The sequence below is a fragment of the Crocodylus siamensis genome, chromosome 1 (assembly GCF_052110815.1).
Source record: "Crocodylus siamensis isolate JL-2025a chromosome 1, ASM5211081v1, whole genome shotgun sequence".
NCBI lineage: Eukaryota > Metazoa > Chordata > Crocodylia > Crocodylidae > Crocodylus > Crocodylus siamensis.
Window position 1 is genome coordinate 72,663,118 of NC_143395.1, and position 27,515 is coordinate 72,690,632.

Below are 27,515 nucleotides of genomic sequence, written 5' to 3' on the forward strand. Positions count from 1 at the left end.
GTGAATTTTGTTACATGCTTTGAGAATGACTGACTGTCATTTTGATTTTCTAACAGATAATTCATTAGTGTACTATGTCATTCTAACAGTATCTAAAAGGAAATGAGCCTCAAAAACAACTATAATTGGAATTGTTTTTACTATGTTTCTTGTGATTAATAGAAAAAGAAAGCTAATATGATCATAGAGGCAAGAGGAAGCTGCTTGTTCTACTTGTCTGACAGTGTAAACTTCAGGGATTCTCATTTCTGAGTATTTGCTCCTAATAACAAGATGCATGACATTTTGGAATTAAAGTATCAAAGAGGAGTATAAATTACAACGTAACTGAAGTGAATAATTATGCTCTGGAATGTAATCTTCAATTCTGAAATCTTCCAGATGCTTTCTGGTCAAAGTAAATGAAGAATCTCCTCTCAAGAGCCATGGGACTTCAGTCATTGCTCTAGCTTTTAAGGTTTGTATTACAGAAGTAATGAATTTGTGAACTTGATCTTTGGCATAGACCTAGTACAGGCAGTCCTCAGACTTACGACACAGTTGGTTCCTGAAAACCACGTCTTAAGTCGGAAAGTAACTTGGAACTGATTTTCCCATAGGACATAATGTTATAAATGGGGGATTGGTTCCTGAACCAAGGCCTGCTACCCTATTTTCACCAAAAATAACCCAGAATTTTGTACTCAATTACAGATGAGCTACATTAACGTATTTATATTATAAATATTAATCATATTGACTTGGAAGGACTTCTTTGAGGAGACTTTGGTGGATGTTTTGAAGGGGTCTTGGTTGGACTTTTTGAAGGGTTCTTGGCTGGAGTCTTCTCGGGAGTCTTGGCTGCAGGTTTTTTTTGGAGTCTCGTCCACTTTCTTAAAGAAAGCGTCCAAGGAAGCTTGGACAGATGTTCTCCAGAGAGATGGCATGGCTTGGCGTCAGATCAAGTGTTGTAAAGTTGAAACTGATGTCAGAAAGTTGAAACAGGGTGTCAATGTATAAACGTTGTAAGTGCGAAACATTTTAACTCAACATTGTAAGTCGAGGACTGCCTGTAAGTAGTGGCTTCCAAAGCAATAAACTTATGGTGAACACAGTAAGTTTGGTTCCTTGATATCAGTTCAGGAAGCTATAAGTGCTGAGCTATTGACATTCTGATATTAGCTAACCAGGTTAGCAGATTCAGGAGTATCAGAGGGATTCTTCTTCACATCAGAGCAAGTGTCCCCTTGAGCGTCAAGCCAATTCACTTCTTGGATACCAGATCAGCCAGTTAGGCTGGATCCAGATGTGCAGGCAAACCTCTTTGTGGTGCCACAAACTGCACCTGTTGCATGTTAAACCGTGCGTGGCACTGCTAATTTGCAGTGCCTGGGATTTTCCAGTAGCAAAAAACCCCCAAAAAACCAACCTGAAGAAAAAAGTGGTGCAAAGCACACCAATTGCATGCACCAGGCAAACATGGAGATCGGGGAGCAGACAGCATAGGGCTGCCTGCTCCTGTCTCTGCACTCTGCAGAGCTCCTGTACTGAGGCACCCTGTGCCCCAGCCAGCTGCTCTCCAGCTGGCTGGGGTGCAGTGTGCCTTGAGATGGGGAAGCAGGCAGCCCTGGGCTGACAGCTCTTCTGCCTCGAGGCACACTGTGCCCCAGCCTGCTGCTCCATAGCTGGTGGGGCACCATGTGCTTCAGTACAAGGGCTCCCGTATGGGGAATTTGGTGTCTAATTACCACTGAGGTTAGGCCTCTAGATCCTGGAGTCGGGTGGTAAGGACGACATGAACACTTATTGAAAAATCTTATGGTTAACCTTACAGTTGTGAGAAAAACCTTGAAAACATGAGGTGAATGCAAAAGGTATAGCGATGTTTGCCTGAGTTTACAGTTAGCCTGAAGTGAAAGATGCAGAAGTGAAATGCCTTGGCAGGATTATTTTATATCAGGAATTACGTACAGTGTTAAAGCTTTCTAGGGAAGCCTGAACAGCGTTTGCCCAGCATGAAGTATACTTGTATAAGACAGGGCTATTTATTTTTCACAATTAGGAACATTATGTTCCCTCATAAATTTAAGATAAAAAATCAAATTTAGAAAAATTATGCTTGCAAGAGTCCTTAAAATCTGGGTAGTTGCAACAGTGTATTTTGATCATTTATACAATTAACTAATTGTGATTTTCTTTCATTGAGTAAGTGTTTTATATTAAAAATACCCAGAAGTGAGTGTAGTTGCCACCTGATGTCCAGGGGATTAGACAAATACTCCTATTATTTTAAGGGTGCTTTAAAATGCTATGGACTCCAGTGTCTACATCAATTCCAGAAAAGCAATAGAAAACTCAATCTCAGGCATTCTAGGTTTAATTGATATATCACTGGAAGAGTTTCTAAGTGGTAGTATTTGAACTATCTTATATTTTTCCTTTTTTTCAGTGCTGCAAGTTAAATAAGGTTATAGTGAATGGAAGACGAGAAAAGAATTCAAGCAAATATAAAAGGAAATATTTTCTTTTTAGGAAGTTTTTACTGTCACTCTATGAAATAATTTAATGGAAATGTAGATTTGTCATAAAAGTAATACGTTATTGGCAGAAATGATGCATTAAATCTGTTCATACCATGTGAATGTTTTATTTTCTTTAGCTTTTCTATATTGGTTCTCCCTTTTTCTGTAACTAACTGTAGAGGAAGGGAATCAACATAGAAGGTAAAAACATCTTTCTCTCTCCACAAGGTGGCACTGTGGTACTTGTTATAGAAGTCTTATTTCCTTTGAATTTAATTTATTTTTGTAACCCTTCTGCAAAGGTGTTTTTAGGATTGAGTCTCCCATCCTAGACCAAAATCTATCACATAAAACCAAAGAAGATGGTTTCAGACTTGCTAGCAAGTTTCTTATCAAAATACTCTCTGGTCTTTCTTCAGTGTCCTCTCTTTCCCTTACTCTTCACTTCTTTAAAATTGATTTTATTACAAGACAAACAATCAGGCATTTCCAGTATTATTTTTTACCTCTTAACCTTTTATTTGTGGATAGTTGTCATTAAGATTCCCTATTCTCCCATCCACCTAAAACATATATGAGAGTTAGTGGAAGTTTAGTAAGAAACTGAACTCCAAATTATTTTTTTAGATTTGTTCAGCAATAGAAAAGGGTTTCTGGCACTCATTGTAAAAACCAAACAAACCAGAAAGTAAAATTAAACAGCCAGCCTAATACTAAATTCTCACCCTGTAACAGATCTAACTCCCATCAGATATGCTAACAATATGTTGCTTATAATTTGTCTGATCCAACCCTCAGGAAAGCCCATGGGAGTCTTTTTTTTCTTCTTCTTTTTTTTTTTTCTTTCTTTCTTTATGGCTTTTATAGATTTTTGATGAGGTTTTCTGGGTCTGAACTTTCTGGGTGCTGAGTATGCTTGTCCCATCCAGCAGAGGATTTAAACACATGCATAGTCTTACAGAAGCCAATGGAATAGCACCTATCCTCAATTAAATTTGTGCTTAAGTGCTTTTTTGGATCAGGGTCAGAATGCTTAGTACTGCTAGGATTGACCTCTATTTTCACTGAGTTAGTCCTTGCCTTTCCTGCTTTTGCTGTGTGTGGTGGTGTTAGCTCTGTAAAATCAGCTACTGTGTGGCTGCAGATGTGCTGATTCTGTAAGGCATGAAAGGCCACACACACACAGACCTTATGTCAAGACTGGGGCCACAAGATCAAAGTGATCTCCACTGACACAAATTCAGTTATTTTGTTAATTTTGCTGGTGCAAATGTAGTTGCTGTTTTTGTTAACAATAACTTTTTATATGTTTGTGACCTCTGTACTATTATAGTGCTCTTTCCTAGTATTTTCTGTAAATGTTAATGAGATGTTTCATGCTTTGAAAGAACCCATCTGAAGGCTGAATTAAATTGTTGTATTTCAAAGATTACTTTAAAATGGTCTGTGGTGTTAGGCCACTCGTACTGATGCTCATGCCCCTGATACTGCTTAGGTGTAGGAGTTTCTCTTGCGCAGAGCCAGTTGCAGGACTAGGATATTCAGATACCTCTGGGTATGACACAAACACTGAGGTGTGACCTTTCAAACAGGCTCACCAGCAGATAACCCTGGGGATGGAATTCTGGTCCCATTTGTCTCCCTACATCGCATTTTCTAGGTTTGTGTTTGGGCATTTTTTGGCTTTGCCTTCACACACGCATGTTGTAGTCTCAGTAACTGGTGGTTAGGAACAGGAGACCTGGGTGCTAGGGCAGCTTTGCTTGAACCTGCAGCTCTCTGACATTACAATAGCAGTCATATTTGGCAGTTTCCTGTTCCTTTTTGAAACTAAGCCAGTGTACCTTACATTGAACAGTCACTGGATGAAGAGCCAAACATCAAAAATATTTCTGCCTCTCAGACCAGAACCCTGTTTCTGGCTCTCAGGGTCAGCTCCCTCTACAACAGCATCCATGTCACTGAGCCACACACCTACCAGCTTGTGCTCATCCTCCTGGCACTACGTATCTTTTTCTTGGGGCCAGGTTCAAAAGGAGCTCTTGACAACTCATCCAATAATGCCTAACTTGTGGCATGGTGTTCAGAGCACACTATGCTGAGAAATCAGAAGTTTTCTAGGTGAGGGGAGCTCAGAAGCCAGGTCTCTGGCTTCCTGGCAAATCCTTCAGCCACTGGGACTAAAACATGGGGAGCCCCTCCTCTTTCTAATGTGGTTTTCTGGCCAGCTTCATTTTTGTGATGTTAGAAGCAGATGCACATCCAGAATCTGAATGAGTGAACATGCATAGCTGAGTACCTGCCTGGCCAGTGTGTAAGATGCTGTATAAGCTTAGTCTACGTGCTTATGCTTTTATGTCCACGCTGCCAGGGAGGAGAAGCACTGTGCATAAGTAGGGATTTACTGAAATCATGGCAGAAGTGGGCTGCATGGCAGCTCCTTTAATTTTGCAGGGTCTCCCACACCCCCCTCCCCTATTGCTGATTGGCTGAGGGGCCCTCGTGGCCCTGCTGCTTGCTGCTGACTGGCTGGGAAGCAAAAACAGCATCATATTTAAAACTGCAGTTTTTGCCTCCGTGCCAATCGGGAGTGAGTGGTGGGACCCCTCTGCCAATCGGTGGGAGGAGAGGAGAGGCTATGCACCCCACTTCTGCCATGTTTTTGGTAGTTCCCTATGCATAAATGATAAACTTCCACTTATGTGCTAGAAAATTGCCATTTAGATGTCCAAAGGGAAATAGAAGTCTATCTTTAACAGGGAGGCATAGTAGTAACATCTGCGTTTAGCCTTTTAGTTTGATTCTTGGACCAGCAGCATAGTCAAATAATCGTTAATATTTTTATTCCCTTTATTTTCTCCCCATTTACAAATAATTCAATTTAAGCTCTCAGTAAATGAGCTTACAGTTTGGAATTTTTCTTATAAATGTCTATACCTATAATGATACTTTGTCTAGGCTTCCAGTCTTTTGTTTTGTGAACAATTAAAATGATTATTTCTTCTTCAGAGAAAAGTGTGTGTAATGCCCTGGAGATATGTCCCCAGAGCTGCAAGTGATGGTTCAAATGTGTGTGGAAGTCTAACAAACAAGGACAAAAATCTGTTTCCATTGCTAGGTAGAAGATAAATGATCAAGGGAAAGTTTCCAAAACTTGACTTTTAATAGTCCACGGACAATAACTGCTGATGGACAATGGCCCTTTGGCTGGTAACATGGTTATGGTTCCCCACCTTGCTCCCACTGTTTACAACTCATTAACAACAGCTAAAGCTGTTAACTTCCCCCCTCCCCGATATTATTTTCCATTTAAGAATTTTGTGTAATTGTTAAAGGACTGCTCAGTGATCATAAATGGGAAAGGAGATGGTCTGCAAAACTGTGAATCAGGCAGGATTATTTTAATGTTTCTATTAAAATAAGTGACAGGGTCTAAACACCTAATGCAAGTAATCAACTCATAGGTAGTGTGTTCTCTCTCCCCCTGCCCCCCGCCTTTCCTTCCCTGACCTCTCTCATATCTTAACGAATCAGTCCAACTTGCTGGGAAAAGACCTTTAAAAAGATTACTGGTATCAAATGACCTTATTTTTGAAGGCAAGGGATCAATGAGAGTAATACCCAGTTTAAACATTTACCCTTTCCCTTGCAGTTTCATTTTGCATTACACTTCTAGCTTTAATTCTAAGTACCACCTCCCATGAAGCATAAGAAGGTCATCAGGATAGTCTCATCACCTCATAAGCTGAACTAACCTCACACATTATCTGAAACATCCGCAGACATTGACCTTAAGTGACTAAAGACTCTAATGGTCTGTGAGCTCTTTTGGGTTATATTTAAAGCCTGTATTATCACACTTCTGTAGCTTTGATTCTATGGGGAAAAGGTTAAGGACTTTCATTCCAAGATGGCAACTCAAGGGACTACAAAGCCATATTTGGGAGAAATTTTACAGGTTTCTTAATTCTAGAGTGTACTTGAGAGAGAGAATCAGGTAAAATTCTCACTTAAAGCCAGGCATATTTATATTGTCATGTAATAAAAAAGCAAACCTTCAATGTACAGCTGTATACCCGGGTAACTCAAATCTGAGGTAGAAATACACCCAGAAAAATCGGGGTAAAAAGACACTGGTGTGAGATACCGTGGCCTAAGGCCTGTGTATTTGCTACCAGGAGCAAAATTAGGTGTTTGCTCAAGGTAAGCAGGATACTTCCTGCTTCCTTCCTCTGCCACATGGTAACAAGGCAGAGGAATAGCCAGCAGTTGCATGCAGCTAGCCCAGAATAGCTATCTGCTCCTGGGCCCAGTGTGATTTATGTTGTGTATTACTGAAATCGGTTATACAAGTGTAAAAGGCTCTTCCTTACTCTCCTTAACAAGTATATTCATTTACAGAGTGCCTACTACTAAAATGGGGCATGTGTGCTGCTTGGGAGCGCATGTGCTTTTCTGTGAGATGACATCTTAGTTGTTATCTAGGTGTGTGTACTCCACTTCCCAATTCCTGGAAGGTCTGCTCTCAGTCATGTCCTATCCACCTGCTCCCTCTTGCATGAAATGACTGGGTGAAGTTATGCTGAAGATGCCTCTTGTTGCCACTCTGAAGCACACTAGAAACAGAGGGCACCTATGCATGAGCATGGAGGCTGTTCTGTGCTGTAATTACAGTGGGTTAGAGTAGACTCAATGAATTGAGACTGTTGGAGCTTGGCAATTACTGTGCTCCAGCAGTCTTCTGTGTCTTGTATCGGCATCCCTGTGCTTAAAAATAGTGGTGGGGGAGAAGTGCCCCCACCATCATTTTTGAGTGCAGGAATGCTGATGTACAAGATGTGGTGGCACTTTAAAGCAGCTCTTATATCTGCTCCAATTAAAATGCTGCCCCCCTCTACCTCTGGGGCACATGTAAAAGTGCCCAGAGAGCTTGAGAGTGGCTTTGTGAGAGAGTGTGTCCTCATCGCAGTTACAGCCTCTTTTCAGGGTCAGGTGTAGGCAAGCAGAAGGATTGTGAGTGATCAGGGCATGCCTGGGAGTGCTGCTCCATGGTGCGCTGAAGAAATGGTTCAGACATTCCCATTTAGAGTAGAGGCAAGTGCTAATTGGCAACCAAAGAACCCAGATGACACGAGGCTTTCTTTGTAAGATACTGTAGAGCTCCAGCCTTTGCATTCAAACAAAGGAAGTACAAAAGAGATTCTGCCAGGCATCACTTAGACAAGCACTTCCCTTCATTAAAGAGGCACGACATCATAGACCTCACGGTCCTACAGGCTGCTTTTCTATAACCCCTTCTGTCTTCATATAGTAGTGTTTTGTGGGTAAAGTTAGTTATTCTTTTCTGCTACTATGATCACATCAGCCCCATCTTTACATCTCACCATTGGCTTTGTATCTTTAATCTTGGCAACTTCAAGCACTCTATTCTCATCTAAAACACAGCCTCTACACAGGCTTGCCCCTACCTATGAACTCTCATTCCCTCTTACATGCTCTCTCTGGTCTTCCCCTTGCCTGACTCCCTTCTTCATTGCCTTTTTAACATTTTGTCTTCTTTCCTTTTAATGTTTCTCTGTCTTCATTCACCGAGCACCCATTCCATGCAAGAGACACAGGGAATGCAATGAGGTCAGAGAAGAGCCCAGAGCTCAGGTGGATTGCTTCAGGCAATCCATCCCCTGAAGCTGCAGAGAACTAAGTCCCATCCGCAGCAAGCTCAGTTCAGTGCCCTGGGCCCAACTGGTCATAATCGGGCAATAAGGGCAACCAGTTCTCTGAGGCAGCATGCAACAGGCCCCACCTGTTCCAGTCTTTAAAAAGTTGCTCCAGCTAAAAATACACAACCCAGACAAAAACTCTGGTGTTGATCTTGATACTGCTCTACTCCCCATACTTACTTATTGGAAACTTCAGCTTTTATTCTTGGCATATCCCAAGTTTGGCTTAGGGGCTCTGCTTACCTGGACTCTTGTCTCAAGGACTCTCCTGGCTTACTGTGACTGGGTCCCTGTGAAATCAGTTCTTGGACTATGCTTGATTACTGGGTGACCTTTCTTGATTGCCAGTGCCCTAACGAGGAGGCTGTGGACAACAAGTTACTGGATATTGAACTTGATGACCTACAGTGACTACAAGGTCAAGTTTTGTTCTTGGGTTTTGTGTTTGTGAATGCCTGCTAGGCACATTACTGCATTCTGTTTTGCTGAATGGTGGATGGCCTAGGTCATGATAAAGGTCCTGTTTGGCCTTAAAATCTATTAATCCTCCTTCAGTTATCTACTTAAGCAGCCCATCTCTTCAAGCAACTTCTCTTCTCTTTTTCTTCTCATTAATAATCCTCTCACATGTTCTCTGCTACAGTGTTGTTTCACCATATGTTTGTACGTCTCAACTAATTTAGATACCAAGCCCTTGGTGACTGGCAATGTGTCTATCTATGAAAGCACTCATATACACATATTTAATGATAATTAATAATAAATATACCTGTTGGAAGCAATAAATCTGAGCCAGCAAGGACAATGCTAGTGCTGATTTGGTTCACTTAAATAACATACTTGTTATTCTCATGGCATGTTTTCCTTTGAAGCAGCATTCTGGATGCTGAAGTTCCTTCTGGCACTCATCCCTCTAAGAGATCCTTTTTGAGAAGCTCTGCTTAATGGAGGTCACAACTTTAAGGCTACAGATGGATTTCCCAAACTACTGTAGTGATAAAAATGAGGAATCCACATTTTAAAAAGTTATATTTTGGGGGCACATGGACCACCCAGACCCTGATGTCCTTAAAATCGGTGTTGAAGGCTGACCAACTGGCAATCGGGCATTAGCATCATAGAAAATTAGGGTTGGAAGGGACCTCAGGAGGTCATCTAGTCCAACCCCCTGCTCAAAACAGGACTATCAGGACTAGATCATCCTAGCCAAGGCTTTTTGTCTAGCCAGGCCTTAAAAATCTCCAAGGATGGAGATTCTACAACCTCTCTGGGTAGCCTGTTTTCAGTGTTTTACTACCCTACTAGTGAGAGTTTTTCCTAATACCTAACCTAAACTTCCCTTCCTTCAACTTGAAAGCATTATTCCTTGTTTTGTCATCTGCTACTGCTGAGAACAGTCTAGCTCCATCCTCTTGGGAACCACCCTTCTGGTAGTTGAAGGCCACTATTAAATCCCCTCTCAGTCTTCTCTTCGGTAGGCTAAATAAGCCCAGTTCTCTCAGCTCTCTTCATAAGTCATATGCCCCCACCCCCTCTCCATTTTCTGTTGTCCCCCACTGGACTCTCTTCAATTTCTCTACATCCTTTCTGTAGTGGGGGTCCAAAAGTGGACACAGTACTCCAGATGTAGCCTCACCAATGTTCAATAGAGGGGGAATAATCACCTCCTTTGATCTGCTGGCAACACTCCTACTAATGCAGCCTTTAGCCTTCTTGGCAGCAAGAGTTCACTGTTGGCTCATATTCAGCTTATGGTCCATTGTAACCACCAGGTCATTTCTGCAGAGCTGCTGCCTGGCCAGTCAGTCCATAGCCTGTACAGCTGCATGGGATTGTTTTGTCCTAAGTAAAGGACTTTGCACTTGTCCTTACTGAACCTCATGAGATTTCTTCTGGTGCAATCTTCCAATTTGTCTAGGTCTCTCTGAATCCTAGCCTTACCCTCCAGCATATCTACTATGCCCCCCAGCTTGGAGGCATTTGCATACTTGCTGAGGGTGCACTCTATGTCATCTTCCAGGGCATGGATGAAGATATTGAACAAAAAATAGTGTATTATACCTTGGCTCAGCCATAGATTTTTTTGAGTGGCTTGGGTCAAGTTGCATATTCTTTTTGTGTAGTGATTTTCAATTGCAGTGTTGCAAAACTCTCTTTTTAAAGATGCGGTATGTCTGATTCCTCTGTAAAGAGGTTTGTGTTTACTTCTCTCCCTGGCATCCCAAAACTATCCCAGTTTCGCACAGAGAAGTAGCACCCACAGATGCTCTTCTGTGGACTCTTGAACTTCTACTCCCACCCCTGGAAGCACCAATACCAGCCACTCCCATGCTCCAAGCAGCATGCATTAATACAGGCAGGTGGGTAATGTGGGTCTGTGATTTTCAGCCTGGCTCTTCCCTCAGCTCCACTGCTACTGTTGGAGCCAGTGGGAGGGTTCATGGGGCTAGGTGGCTCTGGTTGCTGGCATGCAAGTCCCTGTAGGGGACCAGCCACAGCATCAGGAGCTGTGCTCACTTGTAGGTAAGTGGCTGCTGTTGGCACTTACTACCACCACATGCCAATATGGTTTGGGCCTTCTACGGGTGATGTAAGAAAAGTAAAGTACCCTTTCAAGGGTTGCCTTTAAATATAGCAGAGATAGTGTCGCAGAGCATCATAAATTGAGATGACTTGTCATCAGATGGCTCTTTGGGATGAGCTTTGCCTACCTTGTTTTGCTTCAGATACTATAGGATAGTTACTCTGTGTTGTAATCAGTTTTGAGGATGCCCTTCTATTCCATCTAGAGCTGTATGGAGTGGTTACAACTGCTGCAATTAAATGTCTTGTATTTCTTATAAAAAGAAAATACTAGATTAGATCTTGCAACTTTCATGCTGGTGCTTTGATTTGAACAGACTTTATGCTAATTAAAAAAACCAGTTTTACAGTCTCCTTGAACAAAACCAAGCTAACCAATGACGCCCAGTATCTACTCCATAAAAGAATATAGTATTATGGCTCTTATTAACCAAATATGAAAGGGGGCAAGTCTTTTGGGGGGAAAAAGCCTGTTATTGGGGTTCCTAACACTCCAGATTCTTCACTCCCAGAACTGGAAGCTGCATACACAGTGTCCAGATCTGATTGGGGTAGCTGCCTTGATATAGTGTTGCTAATTATTCAGAGGTAGACTTAATCAGCGAAGTCACGGCTGTTGAGAGACTGACTACATGGTTCCGTGCTCAGGAGGTAGCATGGTCCCTCCCAAACCAGAGGCAACGTAGTTGCATTCCCTCATCTACTTCTCAATGGGACAAAAGTTCCCTTTGAGAGAATCCTTGAGGATGCTAAGATGGAGCCCTGGAATTCAGGACAATTCTGGAAAAATTGGGATGGTTGGTTGTTTTATATGCTTTTTAAGGTTTTAACAGTTAGTCTGAGACAGAGTCTTGGTATAGCGAGTTAAGAAATGGATGAATAGTTAAAACTTTAAGGCAGTGATTCTCAACCAGGGGGTTGCAGCACCCTGAGGTACATTTAAGGGTGCAGTGCAGTACAGCAGCTTTACAACCCACAATGGAAGTGACTCCTGCTGGAGGTCCGTGCTACACATTTTTCCTGTTTCCCAACTGGCCTCTGTGTGAGGAGGTAAGGGCTTACCCCTTCTTGCCACTCTTCTTCCTCCCAGACTGGGAAACCACTAAACTCACAAAAGTTATGGAGGGCTGCTTTGAGTTTAAAAATATTAAGAACTACTGCTTTTGTACTTCAGCTTCCTATGAGTTAAATGTTTGTAAAGTGATTAGGTACTTTTGCAAAGGAAACCACGTAAGTACCTCAGCTGGCAGAATGACAGATCAATAAATGGACAGAAGAAGGTTCGTAACTCCAATGTTAGGAAGTACCTGAGTGGTGACGCTATTTAATCTGGTATTTTTGGTGAGCGCTCCCTCTCGGAGATGAACAAAAATCATTTGGTAACAAAACCTCATTAGTAAGTTAAGGTAGACTGAGAGGATATGTCTGAACAAAATTCTCTCTAAACAATAAATGATGCATACAATTGCATAGGCACAGGGTGGAATGTCTTCTCCTTTCCATTAGAGAAAAATCCTTTAGGATGAAGAGGGATGAAACTGAATCATATGCTTAAATTGAACACAAGGTATTAGCTTCAGTACAGGAGTACCTGAATGAAATTCTGGGGTCTGTGCTACACAGGAAGGAGAACTAGATGGCATAAAAATCGCTTCTGGTTTTAAAATCAAACACGTTCTATAAAAATGTAATAAGAGTTTTATAGGATTTTTCTAAAAACCTACTGGATTTAATAATAGGGATTAATATCCTTTCTGTAATGTTTCAATCATCCACTGGATTTGGCTAGCAAAACATTCTACAGGAGATGGTTGTATATGTGCATATATTTAAGACATAACACTTTAAAAATGTATGTATGTCTTTCTTTTAAGTTGGTGATGTGATATTAACAATGTCCATGCTGAGTTAACACTACTGGTAAAAATGGGTACCACATTTGCTAGTGTAGGTATATAATTTGCATTTGCTGATTATAAATAACAAGAACAATACAATAGAAAGGAGGGGAGCTCAGGCTAATGCGACTCCTCTCAAAGCACTGCTACAGACAAAGAAGGATCATTTGGACAACCCTTGGTTTTGACTGCTGCATACAAATGGAATAGTCTGAGTGTGTGGGCAGTGTGATTCAATCAGTTTTCCTTCTCAGTTTAAAATAAAAATTCCATCTTTTGGGTCTGCTGCTGCCAGTTTCAGCTGTGGTCATGAATCCTTGCACAAAAGAAGCAATAGTGATGACATCAGTACAGATGGCTACACATTCTCCAAATGGGAGAATCCTGGCCTGAGCCACAGACAAATCTCTCTGATCTCATTGTTTAGTACTGATGCCATTAGCATTTATGTACACCAGCATGAATAGGTCTCTTATAATACTTTAACTAGCAGCACTGAGCACTAACAGTAGACGAAACAGCTATAACTGCTCGTGGTTAATTCCAGGGCTTCCGAGCCTGCTCTGTCCTCCTGATCCTCCAGTTTATTATACCTGTTAGAGTTAGACATTAGTGCCATTCAGTGAGCTCACAAGGGAGATCCTTCCAATTTACATAGGTGAAAAAGACCCAGGCCTCCAACTTCCTTTTTTTTTTTTCCATATCTAAAAACTCCACCAAAAGCTTCTGCTAATTCTCAGCAGTGGTATGGCTAAGCAGAACAGGTCATCTTTAGGTCATGGGGAAACTCATTTCATGTTTACATAACATGATAGAGGTATAAGCTCAATGCTCTGTTTTGACTGGTGCTGTCAGGGCAGTCATCTGGGGAGGGTTCAAGGAGTCTTTTACACTCTGAATCCCTGTACAAGGTTGTTGTACAATCCAGTGAAGAGTACATGCATTGCTCGGGTATTAGAGACCTGAATGGTGACAATGAAAGTAAAGTGAGAGGGCAGAAATCGTGTATGACATTTGCTGAAAGAGTGGGAGCTGCTGTTGTATTGTGTGCTTCCAAGGAATCCCAGTAGCCAGGATGTCTCTGGGGACTCTCTCCTACAGCACACATTTGCATCCTCTCTTGTACAGGTTGTGGTGAAAAAATACAATATTTTTTTGTCTATAGATACTTGGTGGGAATGCTTTTACTCTCTCTCTCTCTTTCTGTGGAAATTATGTTTTAAGCTTGACTAGACTTTGATAGGGCTATCCTTTCCCCTCTCAGGGGACTGAAGCACTATATACTGCTCTTTATAACAAAAAAAGCTTTTTATTACTTTTATTAGAGTTATTGCTTTCATCTAGTACAGTGACAACGATCAGGCAAGAGTTGTTTTTACAACTTGCATTTTATGGTGGGATAGAGCTATTTAAGGTAGACTAGATATGGGGAAAAAGAGAACATTTCCATAGCTTTTAATAATCAGACCATCAAACTCGAGCATACAAATTAAGAGGTAGATTGTGATGGTCTACCAAATAAGAGAAAAGAATGAAGAATAGTAAGAGAAGGAACATTAAGCAGACAGAAAAAGGATCAAGCATCTTGCTCAATGTGCAGCTTTTATTTTGAGAGAAATAACTTACAGCATTATGATGTGTAGTCGCCTACCTTGGAGGTTTTAAAGAAGAGACTAGACAGTCACCTTGCTGGGGTCACCTAACCCCAGTTGTCTTCCTGCCTAGAGCAGGGAGGGGCTGGACCCGATGATCTCTGAGGTCCCTTCAAGCCCCTAACAATTTATGAATCTATGTGATGGCACATGAAAAGACCATAAGAAAAGGAAAATGCCCTTGCTGGGCATGTTGGCAGTGGAGAAATCACATTGGGCAGGTCTCATGTCTGTGGCATTGATACTGGTTCTGTAAGTGGGAGAGCTGGTTCAAAGAAGAGCTTCTCAACTCTAGTTCAGAATTTGGGCTCAAGGCCCAAACGAGCAAGGTTTGGAACACTTCAAGGCAGAAATGCCCTCTTTTCTGTAGAAACAGCATACCCTGCAGACCTGGGCCTTAAGGCATTAACAGAGTATCAATATCTGCAACTACTAATAGGCTAGTGCTGAAATCTCTAGGCTGTTTTTGTGAGATTTTTTGGCTCAAAATGTAGGGTAAGTACAATAAGGGCACAGAATGTTTTATTATTGATTTTAAAGAAGCAGTAAGAGACAAATTACTGATGAAAGCAGCAGCAGCAACAAAAGGCTGCAGGTCACAGTGTGTGATATAAAACTAAAGGAGATGGCTCAAAGGACCTGGTAACAATAAATATATTTATAAATATACTGGAAGAAAAAAAGAAAAGCAAGAAGGCCAGGCAGTACGCTGGTGTAAGAGAAACATAAAAGCCCCCTTTTACGGTTTTTATTAGCAGATACCCCCAAACTTCTTGCCACTTTTCTATTACAACCCTCACATCAAGATTTTTTTTCTGGAGCAGTGGGTGCATATGCATGTGCCACTTGGGGGCAGCAGTAACCTGTGGAGCTTATTGCTCCACAGAGTATTGATCCTGGGAAGCTCCCGGGTACACATGTGCACATGCACTCTGATCACAGCATGCTGAGCAGGGTCATAACAACCCTGGATGGCAGGAGATCCTGGGGGTCAGCTTGTCATCCTCAGGCTGCTCCAACCAGCCTCAGTGTGCTGCAGAAAGGGTTGGCTGGGCACAAGGGTGCTTCAGTGCAGGGCTAGCTGGCAGGCAGCCCTGGCACTGAAGCACCCTCATGTCCTAGCCACCTGGTCAGTGCCTACATGTGCGCTGCTGCACATGAAAAACCTCCACAGCAGAGTAGTATATGTATTTAGAAATACTACCCTGCTCTGGCATTTATTAGTTTCTTGTGCTCTAATAGGTCTAAAATGTGTAGACACCGAGATGTTTACTGAGCAGTTAATTAGTCAAGTGCATAGTAAATGTCTTGTGTAGATGCACCAGTGATTCTAAATTGGGCTGTTGTGGCACCAAGGGATGCCATGAGATCTTTTCAGGTGTGCCATGCTGCACAATACTAGTGCTGTTAGCTGTGCCAACACGTACACAATTTACAAAGTAAACCCAGAGATTTCAAACAGGAATCCACAGTGGCAAAAACATCCTGAACTGTTGTGGTCTTTTTTTACAACAGAAGAATTGTTCTATTATTCTTCTATCGTTAAAAGACAAATAAAAATTAAGAGCTAGCAGGGAGCTCCAGAGGGCTCTCCAAGCAGAACGGGTCACTTATAGAGTTCTTCCAGTAAATCTTACTCCCATTCACCTCCTCCTCATGGAAAACGCCTTCCAAAAACAGTCCTCTTGTTCTTGGGTACAGCCTCTGTGGACTGAGCTTAAAGGGTGGGCCTGTATGGAAGTCTTTTACTTGTCAAGATTTCCTAGCTCTGCCGGTTTTCTTGCTCCACCCTCCTCCTCTCTCTATTTATGCTACTAATTGCCTGCACCCAAACTGCTGCTTAAATCCAGGGAAGAGGTGGGATTTCAGATATGCCCCAGGGGTCTTCAGTACAATGTACTGTCTGGCTGGGTGCCCCCCTGCTCAGCATGCTGAGTGTTGAGAATCTCAGTCCTGAGCATCTAAGGGCAGAAGCATATTCACACTCTGTGTCTAAATGGTAAAGAGCCAGCCATGTAACTCCTGTATTTATCACCTATGTACAGTTTCAGCTCCTATTTAGCTTTGTGGTGAATTAGAATTGCCCTGCATGCCTGCACATATGCCTGCTGGAAGCAAAATAATGGGAGGGGAGGATTTTCTCAAGTTTTAACCTAATACCTTAGTGGTTGTGGACTTGGCAGCAGTACTTTAACCAGCAGGTTAAGAATTATGTAGCACCCTCTCAGGCCTTCTTCTTGAAGCTTTCCTGTTGTACCTTGCTTTTAATATCCATTGAATAAAATGGATGGAGAGCAGTGAGGAAGGTTCTGCCCCTTTGGGAGCGAGGACTTAGGCTAGACTTTAGAACCCTCTTCTATTTAATACAGCATCCATCTCAATGAACTGTGCACCTGGCTTGTTTGCTTTTTTATGGTTTCAGCTTCAGGATGAGGGCTAGAGAGGGGACTAGATAATGCCTAGTTTGTAGACTAGTAGTCAGAGCAATGTGCTGGGAAGCAGGAGAGGCAGGTTCCGGAGGGGATGGTTTAAAACTTGAGTGTTCTGCTTCCTGGGTGTGTACCCTAATACAGTATTGCCAACTCTCATGATTTTTGATGTTCTTAAAGTCTGTGCTTCAGGAATGTAAACAAACAACCCGTCGTGTGTGTGTGTGTGTGTGTGTGTGTGTGTGTGTGTGTGAATGAAGGTTAAGTTTTTCACATTCCCAAAGAATAGACTTTAAGAACAATGCCAAAAATCATGAAAGTTGGCAACACTGCTGATATTAGGTTAGTGGGCTAAAATATGGAAGGATTAATGCTCATTTTCACCACACCTAATTCCCTTTATTTGAATCCGGCATAGGCTCTTTTGAATATGTGAGTTACTGTAATGGATTGCCGTGGATTGTGTAGCTTGTATTAAGTGTAAATCCTGGGATAATCAAGAACTATAATTTATATTTGCATGGGAATAAATGAATTGATACAAAGCACATTTCCATTCAGTGATGACCTACCCAAAGGCCAGTTTTTGAAATGACACAAAAATCTGTACATGTATACAAGCAGGAGATTTTATTTGTTGGTATCATCATTAAAACATATGTAAGCCTTCTGTAAAGAACACTAACCTCTTCTTTTTTTGCATTTTTCCTTCGTCCTTCTAAAGGAACATAAAACATTTAAATGTAGATCTGTAAAAGTCAAGAGTTTCTGAAGGCCTGGTTCTCACAGCAAGGCCACTGAGCCAGACTGAGTATGTGTATTTAATAACAGGGATAGAAACCCAAAATGTAACATGTCGTATGTGTTGTGCAATATGGCTGAGTTAGTATCGCTCTGGGAACCTTAACTTTTGGATATTTCTTGACTTCTGTGTGTTTTAACATTTTCAGGCTGCATGTTGTGATAACAAGGTCTTTTTCATTCATTTACCATCTAGTTGCAAAAATAAACCACTGCTTTTGTTTTGGCTTTCCTTACATTTTATTTACAGCATTCTAGCCCTGCCAGAGGTGTGTTAAATTATTAACAGGTATGTCCACGTGCAGAGAAACGCTAAACTGAATCTGGCACAATGTGGGCTTATTAAAACACTAGCTAATGGATCCATGTTGCCCACAAAACTAAGCACTGTGGCCAAGTATTCCTTTCCAATTAAAGGGGTTTATTTATTTTGATTTCTAGCGGTTGTGGCACATTCTTATCCATGGCATTTTTTTCCACAGAAATGCCCTGTATTTTTGCAGGAGTAGAGCTGCATGTTTAATTAGTTTTTGTAACACCTTCAGTGCAATATCCTCCTGCTTTAACAGGGCCATAACTTCTAAATGCAGGTCCATTACTTTCTGTGGTATAGGCATTGGCAGACTTCTCAAGTGTCCAGCTTTTCAGGGATGTCTCAGATTTTGCATTAAAATATTTTTGTCCTTCCTTGGTCTTCTGATGCGCTTCATTAACCAGAGGGATTTCTAGAGCAGAAAATAACCTCACAATGCAAAATGAGTTAGAGTGAGCTTTACAAAAATGCTTCTTTACCTAACTTAGGAAGCCAGAGCACAAAATAGGACACAAAAGTCCAGCAGAGCTGAATGAATACATAATTAATTTTTTTATTAAGCAACTCATTTTTATTAGTTAGCTATTTTTTAGCATGTCTGCCCTCATATTGACAACAAATCATGTGGAGTATTGCTATTCTGTTAAAAAGTATTACCTATCCATTACTTCAGTGTCACATTCATCATCAGGGTGTAGCAAAACCTCTAGTTTTTCTTTCTTTTTTTTTTTTAAATGCATTCCCTCCCCTTCCCCAACCATTTCTGACTTTGTCTCTCCTTCTCTATTCTCTATAGATAAATATAAGTGAGCTAAGACATAGGATAAGCTTCAGCATTTTATTTTGGTAGTAAATTGTATTTGTTTTGTTTTTTCTCCTTCTTTATATTGTATAAGGATTATGTCTATATTGATTTTTACTGGTCTATATTACTGTTTTACTGGTACTATATGATTAAGACCTACATGTGTAAGTTAGCATAAGCCATGTCAGATTTTCATTTTGTTTGTCAAGTCTCCATCCTGTTCCCAGGCCCGATTGTGTGACCTCTGATTCATACTACCCCTCCTATGTAACTTGGTTCCTGAATGAATGGGGATGAATGAGGGTGCTTGAGAGACAATGGCAGCAGGTCTAAAAATAGTTCCCTCTGAGTGACCAAACCATCAGTGACCCAGCCCTTGGAACCTCCCTTGGCATTCAAGAAACAGAAGATGAGGCAACCCACCATTGTGCCAAGGCTGCATATGCTCAGTAAGAATACCTGGAGCCCTCTGGGACAGGACTGACCTTGCTGGGATAGGCCCTCCCCATAGGAGATCAGAGGTAGTCTGCCCCATAAAAGGGGTAGTGAAGACTGACTCCTTGGGGATGCCCTCTCCACCTGGGCCAGCACCATGTCACACCACCTATCCACCCAGAGTCCCTGCCAGTGACTTCCCCACCTCCGGACAACACTTGCTGGACAAAGACCCCTTTCCAGCCTGGATAGGTAGATATCACCTCTACCCGCTCTTCAACCAAGCACTTGGGCTCTGCTTCTCTTCCCTACCTGGACTCCAACCCTTCCACTGGGTCTCTTTCTCCTGCTGCCATTGTGAGTTGCTTGTGTGTGCGCGCACATGTGTGAACCAATAACTTCATGGGGCTGTGTAGTGTGTTGTCTCTTTAATAAACCTGTTGTTTGGACCCCTGAGTTGGGTTTTGCTTTACTATGGTTTGGCCCTGGTCCAATCTCTGCTCCTTGCCCCTCTAACTTCTGTCTCGTTTCTCCCTCTCCTGCTTCTGGCTCACTGCCACCTCTAACACCTGTCCTGAGCTCCTCCCTGCCTCCAAACCCCCTGTTTCTTTGCCACTGTCTTATCCCTACTGCTTTTTCCCCTGAGCAACCAGGTTTCTGCCTCAGTTTCTTTCCTGGCTGTCTCCTACTTGCCATCTGCCCTGTCCCACCAATATCTCAGCTGTCTGCCTCAGTTTCCAGCCCTAAGCTCCCAGGTTTCTGTCTCTCTTTCTTTCCTGGCTGTCTCCTCCTTGCTACCAGGTTTCTTCCCCCACCCACCCCCCTTGCACCAGTGACCTTGAGTAACCCTGGGGCCACTTAATCTTAAATAAACCCAAGCCTCAGTTCCTCAGCCAGCTTCTCTCTAGTCCACCAGTTCTAATCCTGGTTCTGGCAACTGAACTCCAACTAGCTTCAGGCATCAAGGACAACAAAAAGTCCTTTTTCAGATATGGAGCCGGAGGAAAAGCAAGGGCAGTGTTGGACCCCTGCTAAACCAGATGGGGCAACTGACAACTGATGCCCAGGAAAAAGCCAACCTATTAAATAGGTACTTTGCGTCAGTCTTTCATCAGTCACATGGGATGCCCCTGCCTGCTATGGGACAGGGAAATCTGGGTGAGGGGGATCCCCTACCCTCCATAAATGCTGACCTCATGAAGGAACACCTTGAGAAGCTGGATACCTTCAAGTCAGCTGGCCCTGACAATCTGCACCCCAGGGTACTCAAGGAGCTGGTAAGCGTCATAGCCCAGCCCTTGGCACGGATCTTTGAAAACTCCTGGTGCTCTGGTGTAGTGCCTGAAGACTGGAAGAAGGCCAATGTGGTGCCGATCTTCAAAAAAGGGAGGAGAGTGGATCTGGCTAACTACAGGCCCATTAGCCTAACTTCTATCCTGGGGAAGATCCTAGAAAAGTTTATTAAGGAGGCCATCCTTGAGGGACTGGCCCAGGCTAACATCCTAAGGGATAGCCAGCACGGGTTTGTTGCGGGTAGGTCTTGTTTGACCAATCTCATTTCCTTCTATGACCAGGTGACCTATCACCTGGACAAGGGAGAAGAGATTGATGTCATATATCTTGACTTCAAAAAAGCCTTTGATCTGGTATGCCACGATCACCTCTTGGGCAAACTGGCCAGTTGTGGCCTTGGCTCCACCACAATCCGCTGGCTGGGAAATTGGCTCCGTGGTCGGACCCAGAGGGTTGTGATTGATGGCAGTCACTCATTGTGGTGCCCTGTGACCAGTGGGGTCCCTCAAGGCTCTGTCCTGGGACCCATACCGTTCAACATCTTCATTAACGATGTGGACATTGGAGTCAGGAGTGGACTGGCCAAGTTCGCCGATGACACCAAGACTTTGGGGCAAAGTTTGTGGTGATCCAGGCTGACCTGGACAAGCTCAGCAAATGGGCAGATGAGGACCTCATGGTGTTTAACACCAGAAAAATGCAAGGTTCTCCACCTTGGGAGGAAAAACCTGCAGCACCCTTATAGGCTCGGCAGTGCTACGTTGGTTAGCACTACAGAAGAAAGAGACTTGGGGCTCATGATTGACCACAAGATGAACATGAGCCTGCAATGCGATGCTGCGGCTAGTAAAGCGACCAAAACGCTGGCTTGCATCCATAGATGCTTCTCGAGCAAATCCTGGGACGTCATTCTCCCCTTGTACTTGGCCTTGGTGAGGCCGCAGCTGGAGTACTGCATCCAGTTTTGGGCTCCACAATTCAAAAAGGATGTGGAGAAGCTTGAGAGAGTCCAGAGGAGAGCCACGCGCATGATCAGAGGTCAGGAAAACAGATCTTACGATGACAGGCTGAGAGCCACGGGACTCTTTAGCCTGGAAAAGCGTAGGCTCGGGGTGATCTGATGGCCACCTATAAATTTATCAAGGGTGACCACCAGGATCTGGGGGAACGTTTGTTCACCAGAGCGCCCCAAGGGATGACGAGGTCGAACGGTCACAAACTCCTGCAAGACCGTTTCAGGCTGGACATAAGGAAGAATTTCTTTACTGTCCGAGCCCCTAAGGTCTGGAACAGTCTGCCAGCGGAGGTGGTTCAAGCACCTGCATTGAACACCTTCAAGAGCAAATTGGATGCTTATTGTGCTGGGATCCTATGACCCCAGCTGACTTCCTGCCCTTTGGGCAGGGGGCTGGACTCGATGATCTCCCGAGGTCCCTTCCAGCCCTAATGTCTATGAAATCTATGAAATCTATGAACTTTCACTCCCTACACTTTAACTCTCTCTCTCTCTCACCTTAACCTTCCCCCAAGTATCCCAGGTACCCCAAGCACACACGTACATACCGTACCATCCAAATTAGGAACTTACCTATGTGTAGGTAGGTTGTATTTGCGTGAACTGTGAGTGTGTGTATATATGTCATTGTGTAAATGATATATAAATTAGTGATCTGTGTATGTGTGCTGAGTGTGCAGGTATGGAAAATTAGTGATTTTGTCTAACTTTTGGGGCGTATATGCTTGAATTGGTGATAGGTATGAATGTGCCTAGTCTAGTTTGGATGTGTACGTGCCTGAGTTGGTAGTGTGTGTGTATGCATCCAATTGATTTGTGTGTTTGTATATGTGTAATTGTGTCACACCCTCCTGAGATCCTGAGAGTTGGCCTGACCCCACAGGGCGACAAGAGATCCAGGTTTTCAGTTTCCAGGGCTGCCTCAGACTCACTTTCCCTCCTGTAGCCCTTGGGGTAAGTAGGGCTTTTGGGGGCTGGGCCCTGGGGGCAGGGTAGCTGGGGGCCCCTTTCTGGATGGGCTGGGGGGGGCTGTGGGTCAGGTGAGGATCATGCTGCCTGGGGCCTGTGGGGAGAGCTGGTAGAGGATAGGGGTAGGGCAGGTGCGTGGGTGGCAATCAACCTGTCCTGTGCCCTGGTTTGAGGTCAGGACAGGTGTGGGCTGCTTTGTCTTGCTGGGGCTGGGGTCACTGCAGTGGCAACAACTCAGTGTGGGAGGGAGGGAGTGAGCGCTGCACCCCTGCCCAACATGCCAGGTGCCCTTGGGATAGGGTAGGGTTTGGGGCTTCAGGCATTGTCCAGCCAGAGTGGAGCCCAGGGCTGGGGCTGGGATGCTAGAGGAGAACATTGCCCATCTGCTGTGCCAGTGGCTGCTGCTTTGCTGCTCACTGCATTGCTGCACCACATCCCACTGGCCTGTGGCTGTGGCGCCTGGTGGCAGCTCTGTTGGCTGGACCACGTCTCACCAGACATAGTGGCTGGGGGCATACTGTGCGGCAAGTTGCAGGGAAAGGAGGAGAAGAGCAGCATGGCTAGCCCGTATGCTGCCCTGCCCAGCCTGGGGCCTTGCTGGCCTGGCCTGGGGTGGGAGTGGGGGGGCTCCTGGTCCTGGGAACCACTCAGGGGGGTTGTGATGGGCTGGGGAGGAGGAGGGGAGGTGACAGCAGGATCTATGGGTGTGTGTGATGGGCCAGGGGTGGCAGGAGGTGTGGGGGGAAGTGTAAAAGAGAAATGGTGGGGGCATTCCAGGTAGAAGTGACCTCTAGAGCTGGACCTGGAGTCTCCCTGGCCTGCTAAAGCAGCCTGTGCAGGAGCAGGCTGGTTTGGAAGGGAAAGGGTTTGCCCAGCCAGAGGCAGACCCAGACCAGTCTGGACAGTCTGGACCAGACCCAGACCAGGAAGGACATGGGAAGCAGTGGGGCCTGGGCACAGATGTGGGGAGCAGAACAGCAGGGGCTGGCACTGCTCAGAGCCACAAAACAGCAGACAGGACACCTGTAGCTAGATCCATGGCATGGTGCAGAGTGGGGAACTGCTGTTGGGAGGAAGCGAGTAGGGGGCAGGCAGGGACTGTGGGTTGGGAGTGAGGGGCACTGGCAGGGCTGGGGCAGCTGTGGGTTGGGAGTGAGGGGCAACAGCATATAAGTGCTGCTCAGTGCCACAAAGCAGCTGTGGGAACAGCTGCAGCTGGAACTGTCCTGGTGAGCCAAGGGGGCAGGGAGAGCTCTAATTTTCTATGATAAAAACACCAAAATCAAACACCAAAATATATAGGTATTTATAATGTATTTTATTATAATGATTGAGGCACTGGTAGGCTTCCAAATTGCTTTAAAAACTGTAAATATTTCATAGATATGAGGGCTGGAAGGGACCTCGGAAGATCATCTAGTCCAGCCCCCCTGCCCGAAGGGCAGCAAGTCAGCTGGGGTCATCCCTTGGGGTGCTCTGGTGAACAAACATTTCCCCATAAACTGGTGCTCACCCCAGATAAACTTACAGGTGGCCATCAGATCACCCCTGAGCCTAAGCTTTTCCAGGCTAAAGAGCCTCATAGCTCTCAGCCTGTCATCGTAAGATCAGTTTTCCTGAGCTCTGATCGTGCTCGTGGCTCTTCTCTGGCCTCTCTCAAGCTTCTCCACATCCTTTTTGAATTGTGGAGCCCAAAACTGGATGCAGTACTCCAGCTGTGGCCTCACCAAGGCTGAGTACAAGGGGAGAATGAGGTCCCGGGATTTGCTTGAGAAGCATCTATGGATGCAAGGCAGCGTTTTGGTTGCTTTACTAGCCGCAGCATTGCATTGCAGGCTCATGTTCATCTTGCAGTCAGTGATGACCCCCAAGTCTCTTTTTTTCCAAAGTGCTAGCCAGCATAGCACTGCTGAGCCTATAAGGGTGCTGCAGGTTTTTCCTTCCAAGGTGGAGAACCTTGCATTTTTCAGTGTTAAACGCCATCAGGTTCTCATCCATCCATTTCCTGAGCCTGTCAAGGTCAACCTGGATTGCCCGCCTGTCTTCAGGTATGGATGCTTTGCTCCAAAGTTTGGTGTCATTGGTGAACTTGGCCAGTCCGCTTCTGACTCCAATGTCCACATCATTAATGAAGATGTTGAACAATATGGGTCCAAGGACAGAGCTTTGGGGGACCCCTCTGGTCACAGGGCATCATGACGATTGACTTCCGTCAATTACCACCCTATATATCAATAATAGATGGTGTTCATCTGATATCTGTATAGGTGTAGTGACCTTTCATTTTAATCACAGAAAATGCAGATTTAGGAGGGTTTAATCAGAGAATTTTGGATTTTAAAACATAAAATCAGGATCCCTGCTCATCATGGCATCTGGCTGCACTTTCTAACTGTCAGACCAGCTCCTGCAAAATCTTGTTTAATAGCCGTTGGGATACTGGAAAACATACTTCTCCACTTGAGCTTGAGTAAACTATGGGGGAAAGCTGCCATTATTTCCTTCTTCCCATTTACTTCTGCATATAGGTAATGGTTTACATGTAGGCTAGTGTCTTCATCTTCTACCTGCTTGTATTCCTAAGATAGTTTGGAAACAATCCCTTGTACTCGCCTCATAGAAAAGTTTGTGTTTTATAGATGCCTGGGGTGGACAGTACAGAATCAAACCCCTTAGTTTTACAGATGGTTGTAAAGACCCGTCTGTGCTACTAACCTCATTCTCATTTGGCCAGATCTTTAGCTGCCATAACCTGGTGTAGCTCCATCAGCTTGGTGTAGCTCCATAAGCTGTGCTAATTTACAGAGGCTAAGTATCTGGCCAACTGAATAGTACTCGATTAGGAACAAAGCTCTACTGGTCTTGACAGATCTATTTATGTTGCGAGGGCTCCTTCTTGTGAGCCAGAAAAAACTGGAAAGGCTTCACAAAATTTTTACTAAACAAACCTTCTAGTGGGAGACTTATGAAGAAGTTTGAACTATTTAGTTAATCTATGAGGAGACTAAGAGGTAAATTGATTATGGTCTTCAGTTACCTATCATAGGGAAGAGATTTCTGATTGACAACTCATTAATCAGCGGGGGAAAAAGGCACAATGAAATCCAATACTTGGAAGCTGAACCTAGACAAATAAAATGCTCAGTTTTAAAATTGAAGGCAATTAACGAAGGGGAAAACTCACCTAGGAATTTTGGTTCTCCCTCATTTGAACTATTTAGATAAATGTTGAAATCACTGGTCCGACACTGTCGTGTCTTGGGGTATCTTGATATCCTTTCAAAGGTGTCACAAGCACCAATATGTATATACACATGATTTACAGGTTAAACTGGAAGTTTTCACATATAAATCCATGTGGAGCCCTATCCCTTTTACTATTTATAGACTGAAAGGCCAGGAAAAAGGGGGAAGCCCTTTTAAAAGCCAGACTTTTGTGTCTTGGAAAGGTGGCGCACCTTGCTGTATAAACTCTGCTGCTGAACAGAGCAGGGCAGTGTGGCCCAGACCAGGAAGGTAGCTGGTTCTGTTCTTCTACACTGCAGTGAACACTGAGGCGAAGTACAAACAGTTGAAAAGCCTGAGGTAGAATTGGTTCAGTCTTTGCAGGTTTCTCTAAGCTGCATAGATTGGACCATTAATTAACAGAACTCATGTTCACTCTTCAGTTGGAAAAGACAGGCTGATGCTCCTGCATGCCTCCCAGCCTACTGGACACTGCTGAGGGCAACTGAGCCCAGCTGAGTGGGGGACATCCTTGACTGGCTGCCTGGCATATGCCCAATCCCTGCTGTTCTCCTATGGGGGAGGGGAATGGAGCCCCCCCCCATCCTGGTCCTAGCCCCCCAAGCCAGTGTCTGCCCAGTGCAGGGAGGGGTGGCTGCATTGTGGGAGCTTTCTCCCACCCTGGCTGGGCCATCTGCATGGCTCTGCCCCCTGTGAGTCACTGCCTCTGAGTCATGGGGAAAGAAGCCTCTTATCCTGGTCCTGGCCTCCCCGAGCTAAGGTCTGCCCAGCTGGTTTGAGCCCCATGTCATGAAGGTTTCCCCAGCCCTGTCCCTGGGCTCCCGACTGAGCTGGAAAGACCCCAACTCAGGGGGCCAGGACCGGATTGGAGGCTCATCCTTCTTCCCTTCCCCACCCCTGAAAGTTGGAGACAGTGACTTGCAGGGGGCAGGGCTATGTAGCTGGGCCTGGCCAGGCAGGAGGGAAACCCCTGCAGTGTAGGGCTCTCCCTAGCTGGGCAGACCCTAGCCCAGTGGGGGCTGGGGCCAGGGCCAGGTTGGGGGGGCTTCGATCTCCTGCTCCCCGCCCCCTGCCTTCCCTATCAGAGGCAGGCTGGGGAGCAGAGGCTTTGCTACTTCAGCTCTGTGACAGCCCCCTGGCTGGGGGGGGGGCTGGTTCAGCTCAGCTGGAGCAGAGGAGCTCTGCTGGAGCCTAGCCCACCCACCCTTGAATCAGGAGGGGATCTGGAACATAAATTTGGTCTAACCTAAACTGATTAAATCTGATGCTAAATCCATCCAGGTCTATCTTAAGCCAGGTTCCTTTATTTTGAAACCAGTCTATGCACACTTAACTTCTGTTCTGTTACAGTTTTAGACTGGTTTCTGATCACTTATACCAGTTTATGTGTAATGTCTGTATCTAGTCTGAGTAAGCCCTGAAGGGCTAAAGTCAGTAGAAGTTATCAAGCAAGGGAAAGACACCTGTGTGAGCTGGACTGTTTTCATTTGGGCTTTGTTTGAATCCATGTTTGTTTGGTTTTTTTTTTCTTTTCCTTTGGGCAAGGCAAATTCTGGGATTTGGGAATCTTGCAACAATGTTTCGGATGGCTTTTGGGGATTCCGGAGGCTGTTGAAGAGATTTGGGGAAAGTTATTCTATTAGTGGGTTCTATTCTAATTATTCTGTGATTCTGATTCTATTAGTGAGTTGTTATAGGACTTATTAAGGGTTGTGACCCTGATGCAACCCATCCCCAGAGAGGGAGGTGAAAGGATTATTCTGAGTTGGCCTAAAGGGGAGGCTAGAAGAGTGGTACTGTTTGGGCAGGCCTGCACTATCTTTCATTGGCCTACTCAATTGAGCTCATTGTTATA

The 27,515-nt window shown here is 44.3% G+C and overlaps 1 protein-coding gene across 5 annotated transcripts in view; it reads left to right on the plus strand.

The window, feature by feature from the left end:
* Window positions 1–27,515, plus strand: part of LOC149872929 (uncharacterized) — a 211,547-nt gene that overhangs the window by 24,422 nt on the left and 159,610 nt on the right. For 4 of the 5 annotated variants that reach the window (XR_016440846.1, XR_016440848.1, XM_090036899.1 and 1 more), the window contains exon 2: window positions 382–457. Coding sequence is in view for 2 of the 5 variants with exons in the window: in XM_090036899.1 (XP_089893025.1) it covers window positions 382–457 (76 nt within the window). In the remaining 3 variants the exon portion in view is untranslated. Of the gene's footprint in view, window positions 1–381; window positions 458–2,428; window positions 2,618–27,515 lie in introns of those variants that run through there. The other variant, XR_016440847.1, reaches the window with a different exon arrangement.